Source organism: Acipenser ruthenus, chromosome 3 (assembly GCF_902713425.1).
Source record: "Acipenser ruthenus chromosome 3, fAciRut3.2 maternal haplotype, whole genome shotgun sequence".
Classification (NCBI taxonomy): Eukaryota; Metazoa; Chordata; class Actinopteri; order Acipenseriformes; family Acipenseridae; genus Acipenser; species Acipenser ruthenus.
Window position 1 is genome coordinate 27,193,699 of NC_081191.1, and position 23,499 is coordinate 27,217,197.

Below are 23,499 nucleotides of genomic sequence, written 5' to 3' on the forward strand. Positions count from 1 at the left end.
TTAAGCCTAGAAAAGAAAGCACCCTCTAAGATAAAACCAGGGATTAAATATCATACATAGTTAATTTATTTATTTTTTTTATGTGTAAAACACCCTGTTTATCTGGAGCACTGCTTGTAGTCATCCACAGATCAAATTGAATTACATTTGTACATGCTACTGATTTCCTTTTTTTAAAGGCGGATAGGAAATGTGCGATCTTGATTCTTTTGGACCCTTCCATTAAACTTGCCCAGAAGCATGTCAGTGTTGGGTTGATTGATGACACTTTAAGGTGGTTCCTGCATTGAGCATTGGGTCTTAAGAATTTAGCATAATTATATAGTGACACAGTGCAGGAAATGAAAAATCTCAAGTGTGATAAGCTGCAGCTGCTGTGTGAATAACGGACCCCAATTATGTTTGTTTTATCACTGCCTCTTGGAAAGTAAAGTTGGAAAAATCATGCTGATGGTTTTATCTGTGGGTCGTAGAGGATGTTAATGGTGGATATCATATACTTTAATCTGACTTTTGATATTTGTACCTAGCCATTTATGTCGATTTTAGACATGTTTTTCATACAATACACAATACTTATGTCCACTGTTAGATGTTTATTTTCATACTTATTTCATGTATTTGAATAGTGATAGTATTGAATAGACCCCAACCTTAAGCTGTCAATACTTGTTTATTTTCTTAACGTTCTAGCTTTAACTTTCTGTTCATGCATCAATTTTATACAAGTGATTTTTATTCCCAAAAAGAGTGAATGGCATTTCACCTGCTTGTGTGGCAGGGTAATGTGGCTGAACAAGTGTCAGTCTAGTTCAAACAAATCAGTCAGGTTTCATGCTTTTGTGATTAATCAGACTGAGAAATAGGTAACTGCTGCTCAAAGAACAATATGATGTTTGCAAAATGACGTAAACAAACTCCTTACTTAACAGACCACCATTGTAAATGATGTACATAATAACACGTTGATTTTTCAAGGCATTTCACTAGACTAGGTTGAACTTTTGTTTGTCACACATTTGATTGAACAGTATAGTATAGTCCTAATACATCTTATAATACAGTACAAGCCACAATGCATAATTTAAGTAAAACAAATCAGTTATGACATTATAAATGCATTATTTATGCGCATTTACTTTTACAAAGAAAGAGGTTGTCCGACATTCTACTTTAAAAGCTGTTGAGACATGCTGTACCAGTAAACCAGTTGTTTCTTAAGGGTTTTTAGCAAATGTATCCCCTTAATGAGGAAGCCACATGCAAAGGTACTGTATGTAACTGTATATTAAAATAATGAATTTATGTTTGTTAACTACATTCCTTCATAGTGTAAACTCCCTGTGCAGGCTATAGTATCATAGGCTCAGTTTATTACAGTCAGGTAGGAACTTGCTTGCTACTTTGGCACCGTAAGCTGAATTGCCATGTTCCTGTTACTCCTGAACTATTATACATTTTCCAGCTCTTCAATTAAACTGCTGCCTTGGACCTCCTTTTTCGCTTCAGGATTACATTATCTTGTGTGTGCCTTTCTTCGGTCAGTGCCTACAGAGTCCAAACAAGCAGCCACTCTGCTGCAGAGCATAATTCCTGTTTTGTAGCTTGCAACACGTGTGCTGTGCAGTTACCACATGGAGCTGGAATATTCATGCAACATGAATATGTAATAAATTAATTTAAACATGCATTAAAAACATTTTTCTCTGTTGACTTTTACTTATAGGAAGGGGTAATTGTTGTTTTATTTTATTCTGTATGTGACGCAGTCACAGTATCGGGTTTTGAGGTGTAGTGAATTAGGTATAAAATTTATTTAAATATAAATTAGTCTCTAGTCACCCTCTCAGGGACGTCAAAATGTAAGAAATGAGACATACCATATTTAAGTTCTGGATCATATAGAACTCGGATTCCCTTTACAATAACCGACATTCACACGACGTGTCAAATATAAAACAATAGTTTATTTAAGAATAAAAAGGGGTGCACAACTAATCTATTATTACAGAAAGGAAAGGTGATTGGTTAGATGTTGTTGTTGTTATTATTATTATTATTATTATTATTATTATTATTATTATTATTATTATTATTATTATTATTATTAATAATAATTATTATTTCTTAGCAGATGCCCTTATCCAGGGCGACTTACAATTGTTACAAGATATCACATTATTTTTACATACAATTATTATTTATACAGTTGGGTTTTTTACTGGAGCAATCTAGGTTAAGTACCTTGCTCAAGGGTACAGCAGCAGTGTCCCCCACCTGGGATTGAACCCACAACCCTCCGATCAAGAGTCCAGAGCCCTAACCACTACTTCACAATGCTGCCCACAATAGATATGCGTGAATAGTATACAGTTCATTGATTTCATAGTCAAACGATTACAACTACCATAACAGCATTAGCACACATGGTTAATCTACTGATATTAATTATGGCTGATCACAAAAAGTTTCTACTTTGCATTAGTATTTTCAATACCTGTTTCTTGTTGTAATTCATATAAATATGCACAAGAATTAATTCAATTTCCCATTCAGAACAGAATGCAACATTCTAGTACCTAATTTAGCAAACTAGTTTTAGTTTAGATGTGATGTACCAAACTAATAATATGTTATCAACCTCAATTAATTATATATTCAAATGGGGCAATGATCAAATTATCTGCATTTATGATGTAACTCCTTTGAGTTGCACATTTCAACATTTACACACTCTAAACAGGAAGTTTTATTCTATTCCTAGAACAGTTTATCCACTAACTGGATAGCATTTGCTACAGTTAATTTCTTGAGTCATAAAGCATTTAATATGCTGAATACTTAATGATTTTGAACAAAGAAGTCAATCTGCTTTGTTGATGAGCACTGCCGCTCTCTCTGGATCAGAAGTTCCAATGAAAGAAGACGGTACTTTGCTCAAAGTATGCATTGTATTTCGTCGGTTCACAGTAAACAAAGTTATTTTCAAATGGAGATCAGCTTGTTGATTTCCAAGTCTTGCAGCATTATCTTTGTTGTCAGCAGTTTTCCAACTGGAAATAGTTCCCATGGTTCTCCCCAGGAATTCTGTACAGCCAGGCGGCAGAATATTATAGCCAGGAGCACTTTGGAAAAATAAACTTGCCTTACCTTAAATATATAATACGACAAAGAATTTGAATAATGTGTTGTCTCGTTGACTGTATCTGGTTGCTATTTTTATGTTCTACATTCTTTTTCATTACTGTTTTTTATTATGGGAAATTACCATGCTTATTTAAACACTCTACGATTTGACTGGGGAAAGATAACGTAGGTTTGTTGGAGTTCACAACAAAAAAAAGCTAACCTTTTTGTTTCCTTTATGTTTATGTTAAGTTTTCAGGGCATTTTGTTAATGCATAACACAGCTATCATGTGGTTCCAAGATATATTTTTTTTCACCCAAAAACACGCAAGTGATCTAGTCTGCTAGAAGTGGGCGGATCAGGTTTTTTTCAGCCGGGCGGCTTGGGGAGAACCCTGAGTTCCGTTTATCAGACGTAACTCAGTTCAGATAATGCGTTGCAATTGAAAAGTTATGTAGTTCGTAGAATTGTTCTCGTTGCAATTCTTTTATATGGCTAATACATGACCTTAGGCCCAGCTGCTGGCTTTCCTTCCATTTGTGCCATGCAGCGTCGTGGAAACCAAGACCCGCTTTCAGATCAAGGCAGTGTCCTGTTTACTGTTTGTCAGGGCAAAGAGGTAGGGCCGTCTTCAAAGCTGATGTCAGCCTTCTCAGACCATAGATTCCTCCTTGCATTCAAGCACTTATGCTCCCATGACTTCAGACTTTCTTCAGAGCAGTTTAGCTTCCATTTCGTTCCTTCGAACTCCAAGCCACTTCCTCTCAGCACGACTTTCTCTTGCCTGGAGCCCTGTTTTTCCTTTGTGGGGAGCTTGTTTTGTGTGGGTAGCGTCGTATGGAAAGCACGTCCTTTGAAAGTTGCGCGGCTGCTTTTTGTGATTCTCTCTTCCACCCTGTGATTGGTCAGTTTGTTTATTTTGGGCTGAGTCCGAGTCCACATGGGGTGTTTCTCATTGGTTGTTCTCGTTCAGAGACAGCCCCTTGTTCTCAATTGGTCTGCTGTTTTGCCCCCTGTCGGCTGGATTTATGATGGACTGTTTTCTATGTCAAAGCACCCAAAACTGTCTGGCTTGCCTTGTGCAAGATACTACTGATGCCAAATGATTCATTCAGCGATGGGGGAAGATCAAACACTTGTCCAGCAGTTAGTTTAGTTTTCTTTTTTAGAAGCATTCTTTGTCAGTGGGGGGAGTTGGTGACCAGAAACCAAGTAGACACAGAGAATGATATGATAAAAGTGAAAATCGCAAATAGAGAAAATAAAAATTCAGTTTTAAGAAACCCATCATGCAAAACTAGTAACCTTGTTTCTGATGTATTTTGCCAAAAATGTAATATGTAGAAGAGACAGGTACAGCGTTATGTAAGACTACAGAATCACCTATCAAACACAAGAAAAAAAAAAAAAAGTAAATGGACCAATAGTTCAACACTTTACAAAATATGAATGACTTAAAATGTGTAGTTTTAGAATAAAAAAAAAATTAGATAATGTACTATATATATGTATATATATATATAATAATACCATGATACCTGGAGGTTTAAATAGAAAGGAATAGTAGATAGTTACATCTTTAACTAGTAAATGACATCACAAGCACATTAATATATTTAAATAGAAATAAGCAAGTGTAGTTACCATGACATCAAAAGCCTATAAGTACCTCCACTGTTTGTTTTCAAACATACTTTCCTTTGACAAAGGTAGGTAAACAGAACGAAACGTTCTCACACTTTGCATAAATCAACTGAATAGATCCAGTTGTTTTAATCAGTAAAATACAGGAAGACCCGCTGTTAGAGGTTTGATTTGAATAACCTTGGTAAACAAATAACCCTATACTAATAATCTAAATATTGTCTGGTTTACATCTTCCACTGTTTAGATCAATTGAATAGTCCCCATTGAATTGTGCTGTGTCCCACACAGTTTAGCAGCAACTGGCTGCCAGGTGAATATAGGAAAATTGAAAGCACTTTGAAGCTGTTGTTGGCTACAATAACATCCAGAAATAGAATGTCAAGGTTAATGAACCAACCACTGTCTATTTTCCAGGGAGATTGTGTTAAAATGGTAAGAAAGCAGTATTATCTATTCTCGGACATAGAACCTTTAGAACACCCTTAATCTTATCAGGAGAGGCACATGAATTTCTCTTAGCTGGGACAGCAAAAACAACATTATCACCTCTTCAACTTGGAGTTACTGCTTTCAATATTATACAGGTAATGCACGGTATTCACATGATTGCAGTTGCACACAAATCTCAGTTTTAGAATAATTATCAGGTTTATGAAAGGAAAGTTTGTTTTAGTATATCTACACTAGGGACAAAATTAGTTTTGATGCTGGAAAAAAAAAAAAAAGATTGATTCAGAAATTAAATTAAAGTATTGTCAAAAAAAACAGTTACATAACTAGATTGACAGCAGGGATAGCTTTACATAAGGATGGCATTCACAAAAATCTCAGGAAAAGGACAAATCTTTGTAATCTTTTAGAAAGTTATTTCTGAAGGAAGAGATGGAAGGTAGCATTTCTTATTTTTAACTGTCTTGTCATCTGGATGATATACTGTCTATGATCATTTCAGTGTAGAATTGTATAGTTCCTCATTAGGTACCAAACATCTGTTTGATAACTAAAGCTCCAGTTCTACTTTAATGCCCCCAGTCCTCATCCACTATATAAGCTGCATAAACTGTGAGAGTCCTCCTGGAGAGGATATCTCGGGAGACACCAGACCAACAGAAAAACACCTCTGCAAAAAGGCAGCTTTATAATCCCTGCAGTGCATTAGCTGCGACAAATCCTGTTAAAACTCAAGTACAAAGGCTATCATTTAAAACTATACTGTTAATCAGATTCCAGGAGCAGAGAAACAGTGTCTGCCTAAGCTTTTTAATTAAGATGCCACTGATATTCTGGTTTCCTTTCACACTGTTCATGCATCAGCTGGGGAAAATAACAACATTGAAAATAATCATCTGGATTTAAAGGGGGAAAACTGGAAATAATCCAATGGGCTTGGTAATTGTATCTGTGCAGAATTCATTTGTTTAATTATTATGTTGTTGGTGTATAGGATAACATCATGTAAAAAAGAAGGGGAGTGAACAGGTTTTTTAAGTAAAATATGGTCTGATAAATCATTATGAACGTTAAACATGCAGTATTTAATCTCCTGACATTCCAGCACTGTAACTGCAGCTATGAATAGATTTTGACATCTCCATTTAGGTAAAACTGATATGTTTAGCTTTTTACATGCAAAAGGTTAATGAGGTAAGTGCTCCAGGTAAGGGGAGTACCGTTGTAATTCCTGACTGAAAAACAGCCATTTACACCCCCAAAAAAATATTAAGGATTTGTTTTACTGTGGAAAAACAGATAGGACCCATGTCGCTTTAACGGTAGTACAGAAAGCAAGTGTTTAGTTTCTCTGCGACCGCCAGAAGCTTCTGCTGGTTCACTCGAGAATGACCGGTTTCATGTCACAAATAATAACTGTCTAGTTTTCAGAACTTGAGGTGGGATGCAATAAGTGATATTCAGTGCAGCTTAGTGAGTCTTATTAATGGAAACTTACTGAAAGAGTTAAAGCACAGTCGTGTGTTTGCTGTAATTGTGGATGAGACTACAGATTTGGCAGTGCAGATAAATGTGGTTGTTTACTTGCACTGTCATGTCAAGAATCTGTAACAAGGTTTTTAGCAAACATTAGAATGTCAGATGGCAAGACCAACACAATTGTGGAAGAATTAGTCAACAAATTAAAATCAGTAGGGGTAGACTTACACTACATGGTGAGTTTAGACTCAGATGGTGCAAGTGTGATGAAGGGCAGAGAAAATGATGGAGTTAAGCTTAAAAGGCAGTTCTGGGGCTCCCGAGTGGCGCACCCAGTAAAAGCACTCGCTAGAGTGCAGGATGCACTCTATAGCCTGGACGTCGCCGGTTCGAGTCCAGGCTATTCCACAGCCGACCGTGGACGGGAGCTCCCAGGGGGCGGCGCTCAATTGGCCGAGCATCGTCCGGGGGGAGGGAGGGTTAGGTCGGCCAGGGTGTCCTCGGCTCACCGCGCACCAGCGACCCCTGTAGTCTGGCCGGGCGCCTACGGGCTTGCCTGTAAGCTGCCCAGAGCTGCGTTGTCCTCCGATGCTGTAGCTCTGAGTCTGCAGAGTGTAAAGAAGCGGGGCGGCTGACGGCACATGCTTCGGAGGACAGCGTGTGTTCATCTTCGCCCCTCCCGAGTCAGCGCAGGGGTAGTAGTGGTGAGCTGAGCCTAAAAATAATTGGGCATTTCAAATGGGGGAGAAAATAATAAAAACTAATTGGCAACAACTAAATTAAAAAAAAAAAAAAAAAAAGGCGCTTTTTCTTGTGCATTTCCATTGCTTAGCACACAAACGCGTTATGAGTAAGTTCAGATGGTATTTCTCCACACTGTATGACAATTTCTCCAGGTCTTGTGTTGGGTACAAAAAGTTACAGGAAGTTCAGGATATTCTGGGTGAAATGAAACTGAACATTCTGCTTACCCTGTCTCAGTTATCTGCTGATGGAAACCCAGTGGCTCAGTCCCGAAATATACTTTTGTGACTTTTTAACGTTGCATTAGTCACTTCCTTTACTCTGGATATGCATGACAAAGTAGTTATGTTGTGCAAACACTTCCAAAAGGAGAGATTATGCCAGTGGTGGAGGCACGGGTGTCAGGGTTAGAGGCCTTAAAGGAAGTAGATGACCATTACTTGTCAGAATGTAGAAATGGAGCATCTGTAGGTGAAACTAATATCAAGGTGGCCAAAGGAAAATAAAAAAAATCTCAAACTGAGCAGGTGAGCTACAGTGATAAAGCAGAAAGAGAATTTCTGTCTCTGAAGATGAAGTACATTGATTTACTGAACGAATGCATGCACATGCAGTGTGGAAGAAGTAAATGCTGACTCTGCTTAAGAATTTGGTACTCTGCTTGACCCAGCAACCTTCTGTTTTTTTCTGAAGAGCATGAAGTCAAAGAAGCTTTAGAAGTGACATGAAGCGTGCAATCTGAAATTGGGGGCCCCTAAAACAAGTTGAACATATAGGACCACGTTGACACAGCGTAATGATTGCAACCAGTATTCAGGAGCACTGTGCCAGAGCAGCTCAGATATTACAAAAATGAATCCAAGATCTTTTACCTTGACCTTTGGGCATTAAACAGTACACTGTTCATACAGTACCTGTATTTTTAAATATACCTGGAGAACCTCAAAAGTATCACAATCATGTGAGATATACTGTGTGTCACAGTTGCATTTTTACATGTACAAACTGAATGTTGGTCATGGTAAGATACTTTACCATGATGCTGCTTATATTTCAGTTGTTATGTCCAACTTCTATTTTTATTTTTTTTATTTTTTTTCCTCATAATACAAGACCTTGCTTGGCGGAGGCAATTTGCTACATAACCCAGGGAACATCTGCTGTTAGGTGATCTCTATGTCCTTTGACACCATTACATGGTTTTCAAATCAAATTGATTCTAAATGTGTTTGTGACATTATTATTATTATTATTATTATTATTATTATTATTATTATTATTATTATTATTATTTATTTCTTAGCAGACGCCCTTATGCCTTGAATCCAATAACATGATAACTCACTATTTAATAGAAGAATCTTATCCTTCAATGCTCATCCCTCACAGCTCAATGTCAAGTAGGCATATTTCAGCTTATGTCTTGTCTTCACTCTTGTAAAAAGACAATGACATAACAAGTTAAAGTACATATTTAGTTATAAAATATCTCCCAAAGCACATTGAGTACAACCAGTGCTGTAAATGTTCAGCACAGATATGTAACCTGAAACAGTGCTGATAGTTTTGTTTATACTGTAACTTGGGGGTTATATATTAAAGACAAGGTAGCAGACCTGTTATTGGTTTGTAGTTTAGTAGACTTATTTCCTGAAGGGAAGTTATAACAGGAATGTTGTTAATAAATATTTCCCCAACTAGTGGCTTTACAACTATTGGGGAGTAGCCCTGAGTAAAATACCATAGCTGTCAGTTTTAAGTTTGACTTCCAGAAACACTGTTTTTTTTTTTTCTTCCCTGGTTCAAAAAGACATTGCCATTTTGTTTTTATTTTTATGCAGTAGCAGTGTGGAACTGAATCATGCATTCTTCAAGTGCAGTGGCTGTGTAGGAGTTAGTTTAAAAATAAATAAATAAATGTTGTCAAAACATTATTTTTTTCTGTCTTTGAACCACTTATCTTTTTACCTCTGAAATCATTTGAGGCAGTGACTTCATATTTCTATAAACCCTGCATGCTAAATGGACCAACGTCTGACCTAATATGACTGCCATATTGGTAATTTGACTTTAAGTTTCTGCTGTACAAAGTTTATTTAGCTTTTGAGTTAGTGTTTACATTTTTTGTATGCAATTTTATTCTTTTGATTTTATGATTTAAGTTCCATTACCACTATTGTACAGTAAAAATGAACCCTTTCATTGCCACACTTTGTTCAGAAAAGCTCCCATTTGTCGTTGCTACTGTGGTCTAGTTCTGACGATCCATACACATTTCTTGAGATTCAATTCTAATGCGTAATGTAGTGTAATGTACTGTAGTACATGGTGTCTTATTGTTTCCTGTTAGAGACCTGTAATGCTGGGTTTAGTTTAAATGTCTGTATGTTACTGACATTCCTTATTTATTATGCTGAGAGAATATTTTGTGACTATTAGGTCAGATAATAAGGAGTGTGTTCTTTAGTTCACTGGCGCTTCAGATTTCAGATCTGAGGATGCTGAACAAGGAGAACAATGCCCTCAATTATAGAAGCGGTGAAGCAGCAAGATCAGATCAGTTTGTGATGCATGATGGTGCCATTCCACCAAGGAAAATTGTGATTGATGACATGAGTGTTTTAAAAACAATTTGAAACCATTTGGTCAGAAAAAAAGAAATGTAATATATATTTCTATCAGCTTCGTAACAACTGCCAACTCAAAGAGACAGATTTAAAATAAAATGTGTATCTTTTCTCTATGACCAGACTAACACCTTGACATAAATCCAAATGAATAGACATGAAAAGATATTTGAAAGCACCCAGTGTCATAGAAATGAAAAACAACACTGACTATATAACTGTTATACAGAGTTCAGAAGAAATGGGATTGGCTTATTCTGGGAACAAACCATTAAACAAAAAAATATGGAAGTAAACAAAAACTTTGAAGAAACACTAATCTCATATAATGACCATTAAATTGTAAGTAAAAGGGCCGTTTGGCCAACTTCTGTTTTTTAGTATACCTATAATGCTAGGTGTGTTTTCTTTTGAAATTATTTTATAAAGCATGTTTCCGTAGAATATGACAGAGCAATTACTGTGCTTGAGATAATCCGTTTATTCTAGAACAATTTTGTGTGCGTGAAGTGAAAAAGTATTTCCTTCAAATTGGGGAGTGGCATGGATTTTAGGGGTGATCTGTCACAAAACATAAAGGTACAGCACTGGTATACTGATGAAAGCATTAAGCAAAAATAATTCTACGTATCTTTTTAGTTGCATTTAAGTTGTACATCAAAGTCCTTAAGTCCAGTGCGACGAGCAGCTATAGACATAAAATGTCTCTGGTTCCTAGTTTGCCTAGTAATGTCATTTACATCAACGCTGTTTACTCAAGGCCTCCTTTATAGCCATAGAGATTACAGTAGCCTTACATTGTCTTTTCAAAGTATTTGGAAATGCTTCATTTTTCATTGTACAAGTTCTATTCTTTTTCCTTTCACAATATATGTGTGTGTGTGTGTGTGTGTGTGTGTGTGTGTGTGTAATTTCAATTTTAATCCTCTGGAACTTGGTGCTACCTACTCACTTTACTTCAGGGCAACTCTGTCCTGAACTTGTAGAGGTAACCTTTGTTATAAATATATAACCTTTTTTCCCCTTGAAACCAACAGTGTAACAATGTAAATCCATTGTAGCAAGGGCATGCAGTAAATCTGTGAACTTGCTCCAAAACCTGCTAACACACCGCCCAGTGACACTGATGCTGTGTACCTTAATACAGCCGTAATTTGGCGTGTTTTTCTTTTATTGTTTATTTAGAAATCAGGTTTAATTTGTGGCTCGGTGGATTCTGCTAGCTGCTGCTTAGTAAATATAATCCAGACCCAACAAAAATCACTATCTGTGCCACAGGGAGATTCTTGTCTTTAAATATAGCCAAGCAATGAAATTGTAAACTTTTCAAAAGAAAAATGCAAAAGTCATTCCAAGAACCGTCAAAATCCACTATTGTCTGCCAACCTATCAACCCGAAAAAAAAAATAAAAATACAAAAGGGGATACTGCATGAATACTGTATATTTTTACAGATAATGAGTTGCTTGAGAGTTTTACTGAATTAATGTAACTGATTGCATGTTGTGTATTTCTTAATGGAAATTGCCATCAAGCTATTAATTGTGTTTCTTTACACCTAATGTTTGGGTTGCTTATGATGACCTGTCACAAAGACGGCTGCAGTGGGTGACGTCAGACCAGAAACAGGAAGTAATACACAGAGACTTGGGGTTTTGGTGAAGCTGAGCGCGTGATCGCGCTCAGTATTTAATGATTAACAGACAGAACAAAAAATAAAAGGTTTGAAACAAAAACACAGGACACGGCACTTGCGGCCTAAATAAACAGGTAAACAAAACGAACAGACACTGACACACAAGGACAAACACTAAACAAACATGTACCACGTAGCAATTGTTTCACTATTAATTTATCTCCTCGCTCTCTCCCGTTCCTTCGCCCTGAACACACAACCCCGAGTGAATGAAAAATGTGTCTATATATACTGTTGTGCTGGGATTCAATTACTAATTAATCATTCACTTGAATCCCAGCACGTGAATGAATTACGTGCAACCCCGTGCTCACATATTACATACTTTAAATGCACGTGAAGTGATTTGTGCCATCCTCGTGCCTAAATACAAATCTACATTTTTAAATACACGTGAAACACAGACCCGTTTATATCCCGTGTACCAATGACTATACACCAACATTTAACACACCATACGCAACATACAACATATAAATGCACACAGGGGCGGAGCACATTGCCACATGACCCCATTGTGATGTTTAAACCAGTCTGTGACCCCCCTCTGAACTGATGCATGCTGTTACCTTTGTTAGGAAAAAAATGTGCATAACAAGCAGTTTTGCAGAAGCAATGATGTTCAAATATGTATTTTTGGGGGAAATCTGTCTCTGCTACTGCTTCAACTTACAGACTTAATATTTTCAGTGTCAATGAGACTCCTTTGGCAAAATGAAATGGCACTCTACCTGTGAAATAGTTTGAAACTTGCAAATAGCTATTTTACCAGCATTTGAGTACCTCTACATTAAGTAGGGGAAACAAACTACACCCACCCCTTGTTCTATCGCCCCTCGCTATACTGCGGATTCGGATATATCGTGGTCCTGGTGTTGGCTTCCCATTTTTACTGTCTAACTGCGTATGCCTTAACTGCAATATACATAGGTAATTGCACTTAGAATTACTGTTTGTTTTATTTCGTACTGCACATCACAAACAAAAATATACAAAACAAATAAAAACAAAGCATTAATATCATACTGTTATCATATACACAGCTATTGCACAATAACACAAAGCACATTAAATACCTACTTCCTGAAGCGGTTTTTATTTTAGCCAACAAGGTGTTCACTTGTGGCAGCAGTGCACTAGCAAAAGTCACAGGACAATGACGTCAGCTCCCTAGCAACAAGCCTCCTTTGTTGGGAATGGGATTCTTTCAATGCAGCGGGTTTGTGCATTTGAGAAAGGAGAGGAAGACTCATGAAATTAATTGGAGACTTAAGTTGATGAGAAGCAATTACCCTTCGCAGTATGAATTAAAATGGTGTGCTGCTTTTTATACAAAAAATGAGAAAAAGTGGGTTGCGTAGAGGATTTATATTGGACCCTGACGACCCCGATAAAACAAGGGAGTGGTTGTACTAAATTTGAAAGTGTCTTGTTCAGTGGTTATTTTTCAATATAGGGTTCTTGACAATTGTAGGCTTACAGTGGTGGGTCTGAATAAGACCATTATAAATTCATATGGGCAGTTTACCTAAATTCATTTCCTGTATTTGTCTTGGAAGTTAAAATGTTAGCTCTGAATAAGTGTTGTATAGTAGATTGTGTGTAGAGTGTTTGTGAAATCTCTATCGGTATTTCCAAGCTTTGTTTTGGGTTCAGCACTCTGTCTTGTGTCTCGGTTTCTAAGCACAAGAAGTTGTTTTTTTTGTTTTGTTTTTTTTATTATTGTTGTAGTATTCTCTTTGTATAATTACAGTATAATTAAGGACCTTATTGAGGGCTTCACTGAAAAGATATGGCATGTTTACTGCCAGGAAGGCCTTATTATAAGGGTTACTAATTAGATTTATTAGGTTGCTAGGCACTGTCTGCCTCCTCTGTAGTGACACAGCATTCTCTAAATAGCCTATAAATTGGATTATAGGGTTGTTAGTTGAGAAGCAGTAACGGGTTTCGATTTGGCATGACAAATTGTGTATCTTTTAAACCTGGGACAGGCTAAAGAATGGTCAGGCATGAAAAATACATGTAAATGTTTCAGATAAGCCTTGGCCAGGAGTGCTATTCTGTTACAATATATATATATATATATATATATATATATATATATATATATATATATATATATATATATATATATATATATATATATCCTATATATATATATATATATATATATATATATATATATATATATATATATATATATATATATATATATATATATATAGGAAGTATATTTTTTAAAAAGATCACCTTTTTAATAAATTGTTACCTTTGGTACCATTGGGTTAAACAAAAGGGATTTGTTTCGCAATGTAACATTCATTTATGAACCTATAGTTACTATACTCACCATAACCCCAACTTCACCACACGGTAAAACAGTAAACTACTACAATGAAAAGGTCAACAGGTTCCCTAACAATACGGCCTTTTATCAGGACGCCTTGAAAGAAATATCTTGAATAAGCGGCTGTCCCAATTAAACGAGAGACATTTGAGATGACCTTCATGGGTGAAAGTAGCCAATGATCATTTTGACTGAAACTCCTGGGCAAAACCAATCTTCCAGCGGCCCCTAGAAGCTCTGGGGTTGTATATGCTCTCGGATGCATTCTAAGTTATTTTGGACCACATTCAGAAGCAAATTTGAACTTGACTTTGTAGAAAAACAACTTGTCATTTTACCAAATGGATCAACCTGATAAATCACACATGAGGCTAGTTAACAAACATAGTTTTTGAAATGTTACTCATCAAACCTTACACATGTATGCCCAATTCACAGAATATAAATTTTATAAAACCTCAGCCACAAAAATCGTATATACCATCTCTGCTTAACTCAATCAGATATCGTAAATACAGGGTTCATGCAGTTTTTCTGATACAAATTTCAAGGAACTTCAAGGACCATTTTGACCATTTCAAAGACCTAATTTAAGGCATTTGACATAATTTTCAATATTGATAACTAGTAACCAAGTGTAAAAATAAAGTTTTTGCATTAACAGTTTATTTAACTGTATAATAACAGTTTTGGTACCTATAGGCGAGTTTTTCATTCTAAAAGCTGTACAACGATTCAGTGTTTTAATTAATGTCAGAAGCAATAGTCCAACAGTGTTGTGTCTCAATCGTAGGAACCTAACTTTTTTTAAAAAGTGGGCGGCAAATTGAAGGACTAACTGCCGAACATAGAAAGGCAATTAAATTTATTTATTTATTCATGCTTACAATTTAGAAGCTCTAAGAAACCAAGCAAACCTTGCTGTCCTCCAAGAACTTGTGTCTTTGCCATTGTGCTTGCTTCTAAATATGATCCATTGAGTTACAGGGCAAAGTTTGCCCACAATAAAATAACTTAAAACAATAATGTAACTGCTGCTACTGCAACCAAGTCATTTCTTGCTATTTTTACAATATGTATATTTTTTACTTTAAATATTGGGGCATGTTTTGCACTTGCTTCAGATCTGGTACATTATTTTATATCTTTTAAAGTGTATCTTGCAGGGTTTTTTTATCATGGAAATTGATGCAGCAGTGTTTTATTAAGATTGTTAACTATTTAAAAAAAAAAACCACACACACACATTTTATATGCCACTAAAATGTTACAAATGTGGATCACGGACCATGCCTACCAAAAACACGACCTTTTTGTACCAAGTCACGTGTGACGTTTCAAAAGGGAAACAGTTCTCGACCTGTATGTCTGGCCTACAGGTTTGTGAGATTTTAAAAAAAAAATATATATATATATATATATATATATATATATATATATATATATATATATATATATACCCATATTCGCCCAAATATAAAAAAACAATTTTTTTTGTTGTTTTTTTTGTAATGAAAGTAAGATTTGAAAAATTCAACTCACCTTCAAGTCAAGGCTGTTGCAAAAGTGCGTATTGAGTACAGTACACATACGGCTTCTGATTTTCGGGTTTAACCAATAAAACCCGATAAAACACCCCCAATCCAAAAAAAAAAAATCGGTGGATAGCCAATAAACACCGGAAAAACTGTGGAAATGGTTAATCTATTCACGTTGACTTTTTACCCTTTTCCCATTCAAAAATAAAACCTACTACAAAAATAATAAATACTAGGGCTGTCAATTAATCGCAGTGACACTCTCCTATCTCATCCATTCTCCCTGCTTGGCCTGGGAAATTTTCGCACTTCATCCTCTCCTCCTGCTTTTGCACCTTGTTGACTACCAACTTCCTACTTTGAGCTGGGGCTGCTTTGTGCCATGTAGGAGGAGCTGAACTGAGACCAAGGCCTCCTCTTCCATGTTGTACTTGCCTCATGATATCACTGATACGAAGGGCAGCATTAGCATCTTCCACAGCTTCCTTTGCCACCCACTTTCTTCCAGTTTTCAACACAGGTGCTGCCTCCCCCACACGTTTTGTCATTTAATTTTCCAATTGAACCTTGGCGCACTTAAACTCCTTGGTTAGAGCTGAGCCTGGCAGCTGCAGTATCCCTTTACCATACAGTCCCACTCTGCTGAGGCAGCATGGAACTCCTAACCATTTCCTGACGTATGAACTGATTAACGCTTCCAGCTTCTCTACTGTTGTCAAGGGAACCTCATACACAGTGAGGTGCCACAGAAGTCTTGACAGTAGACCAAACTAGAAGCACCAGAGTTTTAGTTTGCCCAGTAAAGCGCTGCTGCCTGTGCTCTTCAACCCTTCCACTGCTTGTTGTCTCACTTCTCCCACACAAACTGTGTCCTTTAGCTCCCCATCATACCATCTCCCAAGACTTCTCAGACACTGTTGGTATTGCCTTACCATTAATGTAGAACCTCTTATCCACTACTTTTACCTTTAATTATATAGAGGCTCCTTGAATTAGTGGGCTTGAATTGCATTCGTGCCCATTCAGTGTTATTGATTAGTTTGCCAAATAACCGATTAGTGCAGGTTACTGTTGTAGTCCTGATTGTCATGTCATCCATGTATGCTCGAATTGTTGGCAGTTGCATTCCAGAAGGCAAGCGTTCTTCTCCCACTACCCATTTTGACGCCTTAATAATTACTTCCATTGACATGGTAAAAGCCAGTTCTAGACATTGCCATGTAGTGGTGAATTCTGAAGCTGAAAAACAAAATTGCAAATCTCCAAAGTAGGCTTTCACTAACTTTGTTATTGTCCTCAGTACACTGAAAAAAGTCAAATGCTGCCCAAAGAAGCTCATGTGGTACTGAATCATGTGCATTACCTAAATCAAGGAATGTCACATGGAGCTCCTTCCTCTCCTTTTTAGCTGTTTGAATTTGCTGCCAGATCACACTGATGTGCTCTAAGCATCCTGGCAAACCTGGAATACCGGCTTTCTGTACTGAAGTGTCAACGAAGCAGTTCTTCAATAGGTAAGCTGACAATCTCTGAGCAACAATGGTGAAGAAAATCTTGCCTTCCACATTTAACAGGGAAGTAGGACGAAACTGACATACTCATAGAATCTTTTTCTTTGGGTATAAAGACCTCATCTGCTCGGCACCATACTGTTTTTCCCATGCTACTTTCATCAATTTCCACAGGATTCGCAGAACATCAGGGGCACTCTTGTACACTCTGTACGGAACTCTATTAGGCCCAGGAGATGATGATGCCCTTGCCTTTTTCACAGTTTGCTCTACTTCTTTCCACTTAGGTGTGCAGTCCTCCATTTGGTATTCTGGTGGATTGATATGTGGAACGTCTGAAGCAATCAACATAGGCTCTTACATGTATTTCCTGTGTGCATTTCCTGGAGATATCTCTCCAGCTTGGACTGGTTGCTTTTTGGTGTGCCATTTTTCTCACTGGTGAAAAACTTCTTTGCAAATTTGAATGGGTCTTTATAAAAGTTAGTTCTCGCACGCTCTGTTCTTTATGCAGTGTTTCCTTAGGCGCTCAGCTCTACGCAGTGTTGCAAGCTTATCTTTTATGACCCTTTTTAATGATTTGAGTGCCTCCTTCTGACTTGGTTCTGCTCTCCTCCATTGCTTCCTCATCTGCCTCCTTTCTCTAAGTGCTCAATCTCCTGCTGCTGTCTAGACTTTACAGGAATAGTTTGTACTTTCTCCGTTCTTTTTTCAACTCCAAATCTCTCGCTTCCATATGCGTAGATTCGACTGTTCCAACTAACCTTTCCAACTCAAAACGGAGATCCGTGTTTACTGTGGCCCCGCTGTTTTCTCAGAAGTTCTTAGCCATTTAACTCCAGGCTTGTGCCTGTTGAGGTTCTTTTCTCTCTTACGCTGGTTCATCTAACCGGGTTCACAAGGATCATTAGGTTCATCATTAGTTGTGTTTATGCAAGTCCTCCTCTCATTTATGACAGGGGTGCTGATATCCTGCAAACTGTGTTTTTCTTCCTTTCGCTGGATTTAATTCGACTGAATTGACTGACTTCATAAAAAGTACTGATCAATGCGAGGCCCTTGTCCCTTCTCCCTCAAGCATTTCATTCTCCCTTGATGAATCTTCAAGCCCCTAACCATTGTCACTTTGCTCCAGCCACAGACACAAACCTGGAGCTCCATGTCTTTTACTAACTGCAGATCTTGAGCTAGCCCTTTACAACGTACTCTCCGTTCCCAGATCCGTTTCCTTTCCTAAGTCGTCAACCCTGTTGTTAAACCTTGAGTCCTATTCCCCCCCACCCCCACTCTCGCAGACTCTAGGGCAGGGGTGTCAAACTCAGTTCCTGGAGGGCCGCAGTGTCTCCTGGCGTTTCGTTCCACCCGAGCTCTCAATTACTTAATTGGTCTAATTATTTGATTAACTGGACACATTTAATACTTCTCTTCAGGCCTCAAAATGTTTCAAAGGTAGTGTACCTTGAATCAAGTGCATTTTTAAAACCATCAACTGTAAAAGACCTTGAAAAATATGAAATATGTCAAATTCAACAAATTACTAGATCAATTATGTTAATTGAGAGCTTAAGTTGGAATGAAAACCAGAAGACCCTGCGGCCCTCGAGGACTGGGGTTTGACACCCCTGCTCTAGGGGGATTTTTCTGTTTAATTTCTTAGAAGCCTGTATACTGCCAGCTAGGATAGCTAACCCCTGACAGCCCCAATGGGGTCTCTTTCCTCCTGTCAGCTGTCTCTCCAGGCATTCACAAGGTCTTTCCCTCATCGCCAGCTGCACTATTCACAGCAGTCACTGGACGTATCCAGATCTTCATCTTCTGCTCTTAAAACTACAGAAAGTTAAAAACAAAAAGCCAGTACTTGTTAGACTCACAGGTGATGCAGCAATGTTCCAGCGGGCATGTACTGTGTATTAATGCCCACTATAGCTGGAAGCTGATTGGTTGATGATACTGAATCGTTTTCTAATAATATTTAAATACAGTATACAGTAAGTGCAAATAATACTATTAACACAATATGAACTAGGATGCAACAAGTAAGGATTGAAACAAGTTGCATTTACAATTACATATTAGTAATGCAATAGCACAAGGATAGTGCATTAGCTGAGGATCCATTAACATAGTGCTTAGGTCAGGCAAGTCCAGTGCATAGTAGGAGGGGTAGCTCAAGAGATCTAGTGCAGTCTTGAGGAGACGACAGAAGGCAGTCCTGAAGTTCTCCGGTAGCTGGTTCTACCTAATGTATAAAACAATATAAGTGATCCTGGCCATGGTGTTTAAAAGGTTGAATTAGCTCAGTATTATTATTATTATTATTATTATTATTATTATTAGTATTATTATTATTATTATTATTATTATTTATTTCTTAGCAGATGCCCTTATCCAGGGCGACTTAGAATTGTTACAAGATATCACATTATGTTTACATACAATTACCCATTTATACAGTTGGGTTTTTACTGGAGCAATCTTGGTAAAGTACCTTGCTCAAGGGTATAGCAGCAGTGTCCCCCACCAGGGATTGAACCCACGACCCTCCGGTCAAGAGTCCACAGCCCGAACCACTACTCCACACTGCTGCCCAGTAGGCCTTCATTAGGAGGGAAAGTAAATATGCAGCATACAGTTTGTCAATGGTTGTCACAATTGTTTTTGCATGTTGTTTTGTAGTGACCAGACATATTTGCTGACTGTACCCTAAATTTGTTTTAACCTTTGGTAGGTGGATGACATCTTGGGGGAAGAGAGTGATAATGAAAGTGAAGAAAAGATGGAAGAGGAGGAAGCAGGAAAGAATCTACCAGAGGGACAAAATCCTGAAACCCTCGTGATAACAGTAGAGGAAAAGCCTACAACGTCATCGAGCAAGGTGGGGAACTCAACAGACAGCACCCCCAGGTAAGTCACTGCTTCTTCCCAGGTCATATATAGTTCAGTATCTCTGCTAGGTAAAGCATCCTGAAAGCTCTCATACACCAACACTAAACTAGTCTGCAAATCATTTTATTTTGTTTGTTTTTTGTTTGTTTTTTTGCCCTGCAGCAATTTTAAAATATAACAAAATGTTATATTTTATATCAAGACAATATAAAAAATATCATGTTTAATACAGAATATATTACTGAGAAGTTAAAAGATGTTGAAAGTTCCGCCCCCTATAACAATTTTAAAAATGTGATGGTGTTTTTCTTGGTCAGTAAAGTCTCAAACCTGTTTTTTTCTAAGTCACCTACAAACACAGAACACATTTACGTTTAAGTCATTTACACAGAGAATTGTGGGAATCTGGAACCAACTCCCCAGTAATGTCGTTGAAGCTGACACCCTGGGATCCTTCAAGAAGCTGCTTGATGAGATTCTAACAACCAAACGAGCAAGATGGGCCAAATGGCCTCCTTTCGTTTGTAACCTTTCTTATGTTCTTATTTAAAACCTTAGACTTTTGGATTCCCAGAATTTCACAAATGAACAATACTGTATGTCATGGTTTTTTATTAAATATATTGTTTATGCAACAAATCTTTACAATTTATACAAATAAGATAACAACAGTAATACTGTAGCAACCTGAACTTATTTAACCATACTGTGATCTATTACTTTTTACAAGGCAGTTCAGAGTATGCAGTACGGAGCTCATCCCTTTCGACAGGTGAGCTGGGTGTAGAGGAGCATATTCTTCATACCCGGTGTTTTGAAAAGTCTTTTTGAAATTTTGCTATTTAAAATATTCTCATCCTAATTAAAATGTGGATCAAAGTTTACTTTTGTGGGTGGTAAAAATTATTATAGTATAAATACAATCTCCCAAAAGCAAATCGTAGTATGAAATATGTCCTAAGGTATTGAATGTGAGCAGGCTTGCTACTTTTCGATATTATTCGGTAAAGCTTGTTAAATGTCGAATTCCCAAAAAAATGAGTTCGACTGAAATACATTTATATACGGTAAACGTCTGTAAAACCACTCGCTATTTTTTTTTATACAAAAATTATAATTTAGAAATCGTCTCTAGATTGTGTAGTTTTAATGTTGCTGGTCAAGTCCCTACTGAAGAGAGGTGTAGCTCTTTGTGAAATTATTAATTTACCAGATCACCTTGGGAATCCCTTTTTCAACTTTTACTTGGGACAGTTTGCCAGGAGAAAATGTTTTCTTATAAACACTTTAGGGTATCCAGATCCTGCTCCCTCCTTCAACAATGCTCTGGTTGATTAATATGAGTGACTTATTGTGGACACCTAAAACATTGTTGTAGGGGAGCATGATCTCGATACTCTCCGGTGTTTTAAAGAGAGATGTTCTCTCTCTGTGCGAACGCTCCTGAGTAAAAGGCGATTTATGACTCATAACTTGTGAATAAAAAGATCAAAACAATTAGGGTTATGTTTAAAAAAAAACAACAAAAAAAACATACTGCTTTGATTCAAACAACACAGGATGCAGCAAAGGTAAAGGAATGCTTCATTATAAGTGAGTTTCAGGTGATCATAATATGACTGCAAACAAACTGAGATTCATGTCCTTAAGAGCGATTTGAGTGATTGGCTTCTGAATCACGGAACATGGAAATTCATTGGACCCAAGCATTGAATAAGAGTCACTGAAACTAAATGTTTTTAGTATTAATCGCACTATCGGAAATAATGTAATTTAAAAAAAAAAAAAAAAAATCATCTTTGTACAGTGTTAGAACTACACCTACATTATCCATCATTTTAATTTTACTTGTACTTTTATTTTTTTACCACAAGTGAACCTTAAGCTGTGTGTGACGAAAAATCCAAATAGGTCTTGTGAATTTGAATTGTTTTTAATTAAAAATAATTGTATGTCAAGGTTTGTGGTTAAATGTTTATTAAATGTATATAAAAAGGAAAAATAATGATAAACAGCTTCATTCTCCACCAGTTCATCAGTTTTAGTTAGGCTTTCTACAATATACTACTCATTGTCCTTGAGTGGGAGGCAAGTAGAGTTCCTGGACTGAAAGTGCTGAGTAGTGATTAAAAGCCCAGCCTGTGGTTTTGGAGAAAGACTCTCACATGGTTGCTTGCTGGAGGGCGTGTCTACTCAAAGGTCTTTGGCTGGATGATGTCTTTTTGCCTTGACAAAGGTAATTCCAACCTGCTGGTAATATAACAAGTGAATCCTGCAGCAAAGAACAGATTCAGTGGATACTTGTTGCTAATGCACAGGTACAGCATGAGACCCCCGCTGGGATTTGTAAAAAGGATAAAACAAGTTGCTTGGAATGTCCAGTCTTCCACAAGGAAGCTCTCTCAAACTATCATCACTTCCAAATAGGATTTGAGAACCAAAATAGTGCATGTGTGGTTGTATCACTATTAGCTAGAGAATGTTCAGCTTGTTATGTCATCCCATTCTCCATGGAGACAGTTTAACAATGAATTCACAACAGCATGTTGCTAAGATTGGAGTGCATCATTGAAGATGCAGTGAGGTCACTGTGCAGGATTAATTTACTGTGGCATGAAAAACTATTTCATCAGGAATAAGTGCCAAGTAATACTGAAGTTTTCCAATTAAGTTGTTTTCATTTTAACTCTTTGTATCCAAATATAAATGAAAGATGCAATGTTGGTGTTAATAGTTTCACCTCTTTTTTTATACCATGAATAACGAACATAGTTACTGTAATTCTTGACACAGAGCAATTCCTACATTAACTCTAGACATGAAAGCTCCTCTCTGGTATATGGGATGTTTTGTAATTATTTTAACTGGGCTGTGTAATGAATAAGAAGACTATATAATGAGGGCTGAGGCTCACAATAAATGTGCACTATGTTAAGCTACAGTCACAGTGAGTGTGTGTGTGTGTGGGGGGGACGGGACAGTGATTGACTATATACTGTATATATAACAAATGTAACTACAGGTTTGATGGCTGGTGATATATCTGTCAGGCAGAAGTAGAAAACTCAATTTTGTAACTTTTTTGAATAATGAGTTAAATGACAGTCCTGGAGACTGGAATCTCTGTTGCCATCTGGCAAGTGCTGAGTAGTGATGCCTTTTACCACAGCTGTCACTTTGTCTACACAGTAACTCTGAGTATTGTGAAACCAGGAGATTGTTATCAAATCCTTAGGCTAGTCTCATTTTTTACTTCTTCTTTACTTTGTCTCACCACGACAAAAATCACAAGTGAAATGGGTTTGGCGGGCATTAGCCCACAACACAATGTACAGTTGTCAGTTTCTGCTTGAGGGAGGCCCAGGATTGAATAAAAGGAGGTGTTGAAGTTTTCCCACAAAATGTAATACATATAAATGATGATTATGATGTTCTATATACAG

General features: G+C 37.2%; 1 protein-coding gene across 1 annotated transcript in view; it reads left to right on the forward strand.

Annotated features, from left to right (window-relative positions):
• Positions 1 to 23,499, forward strand: part of LOC117395011 (RNA polymerase II subunit A C-terminal domain phosphatase-like) — a 160,912-nt gene that overhangs the window by 83,871 nt on the left and 53,542 nt on the right. Inside the window, exon 12 of the mRNA XM_059012754.1 lies at positions 19,899 to 20,074. Coding sequence (XP_058868737.1) covers positions 19,899 to 20,074 — 176 coding nt within the window. The remainder of the gene's footprint in view (positions 1 to 19,898; positions 20,075 to 23,499) is intronic.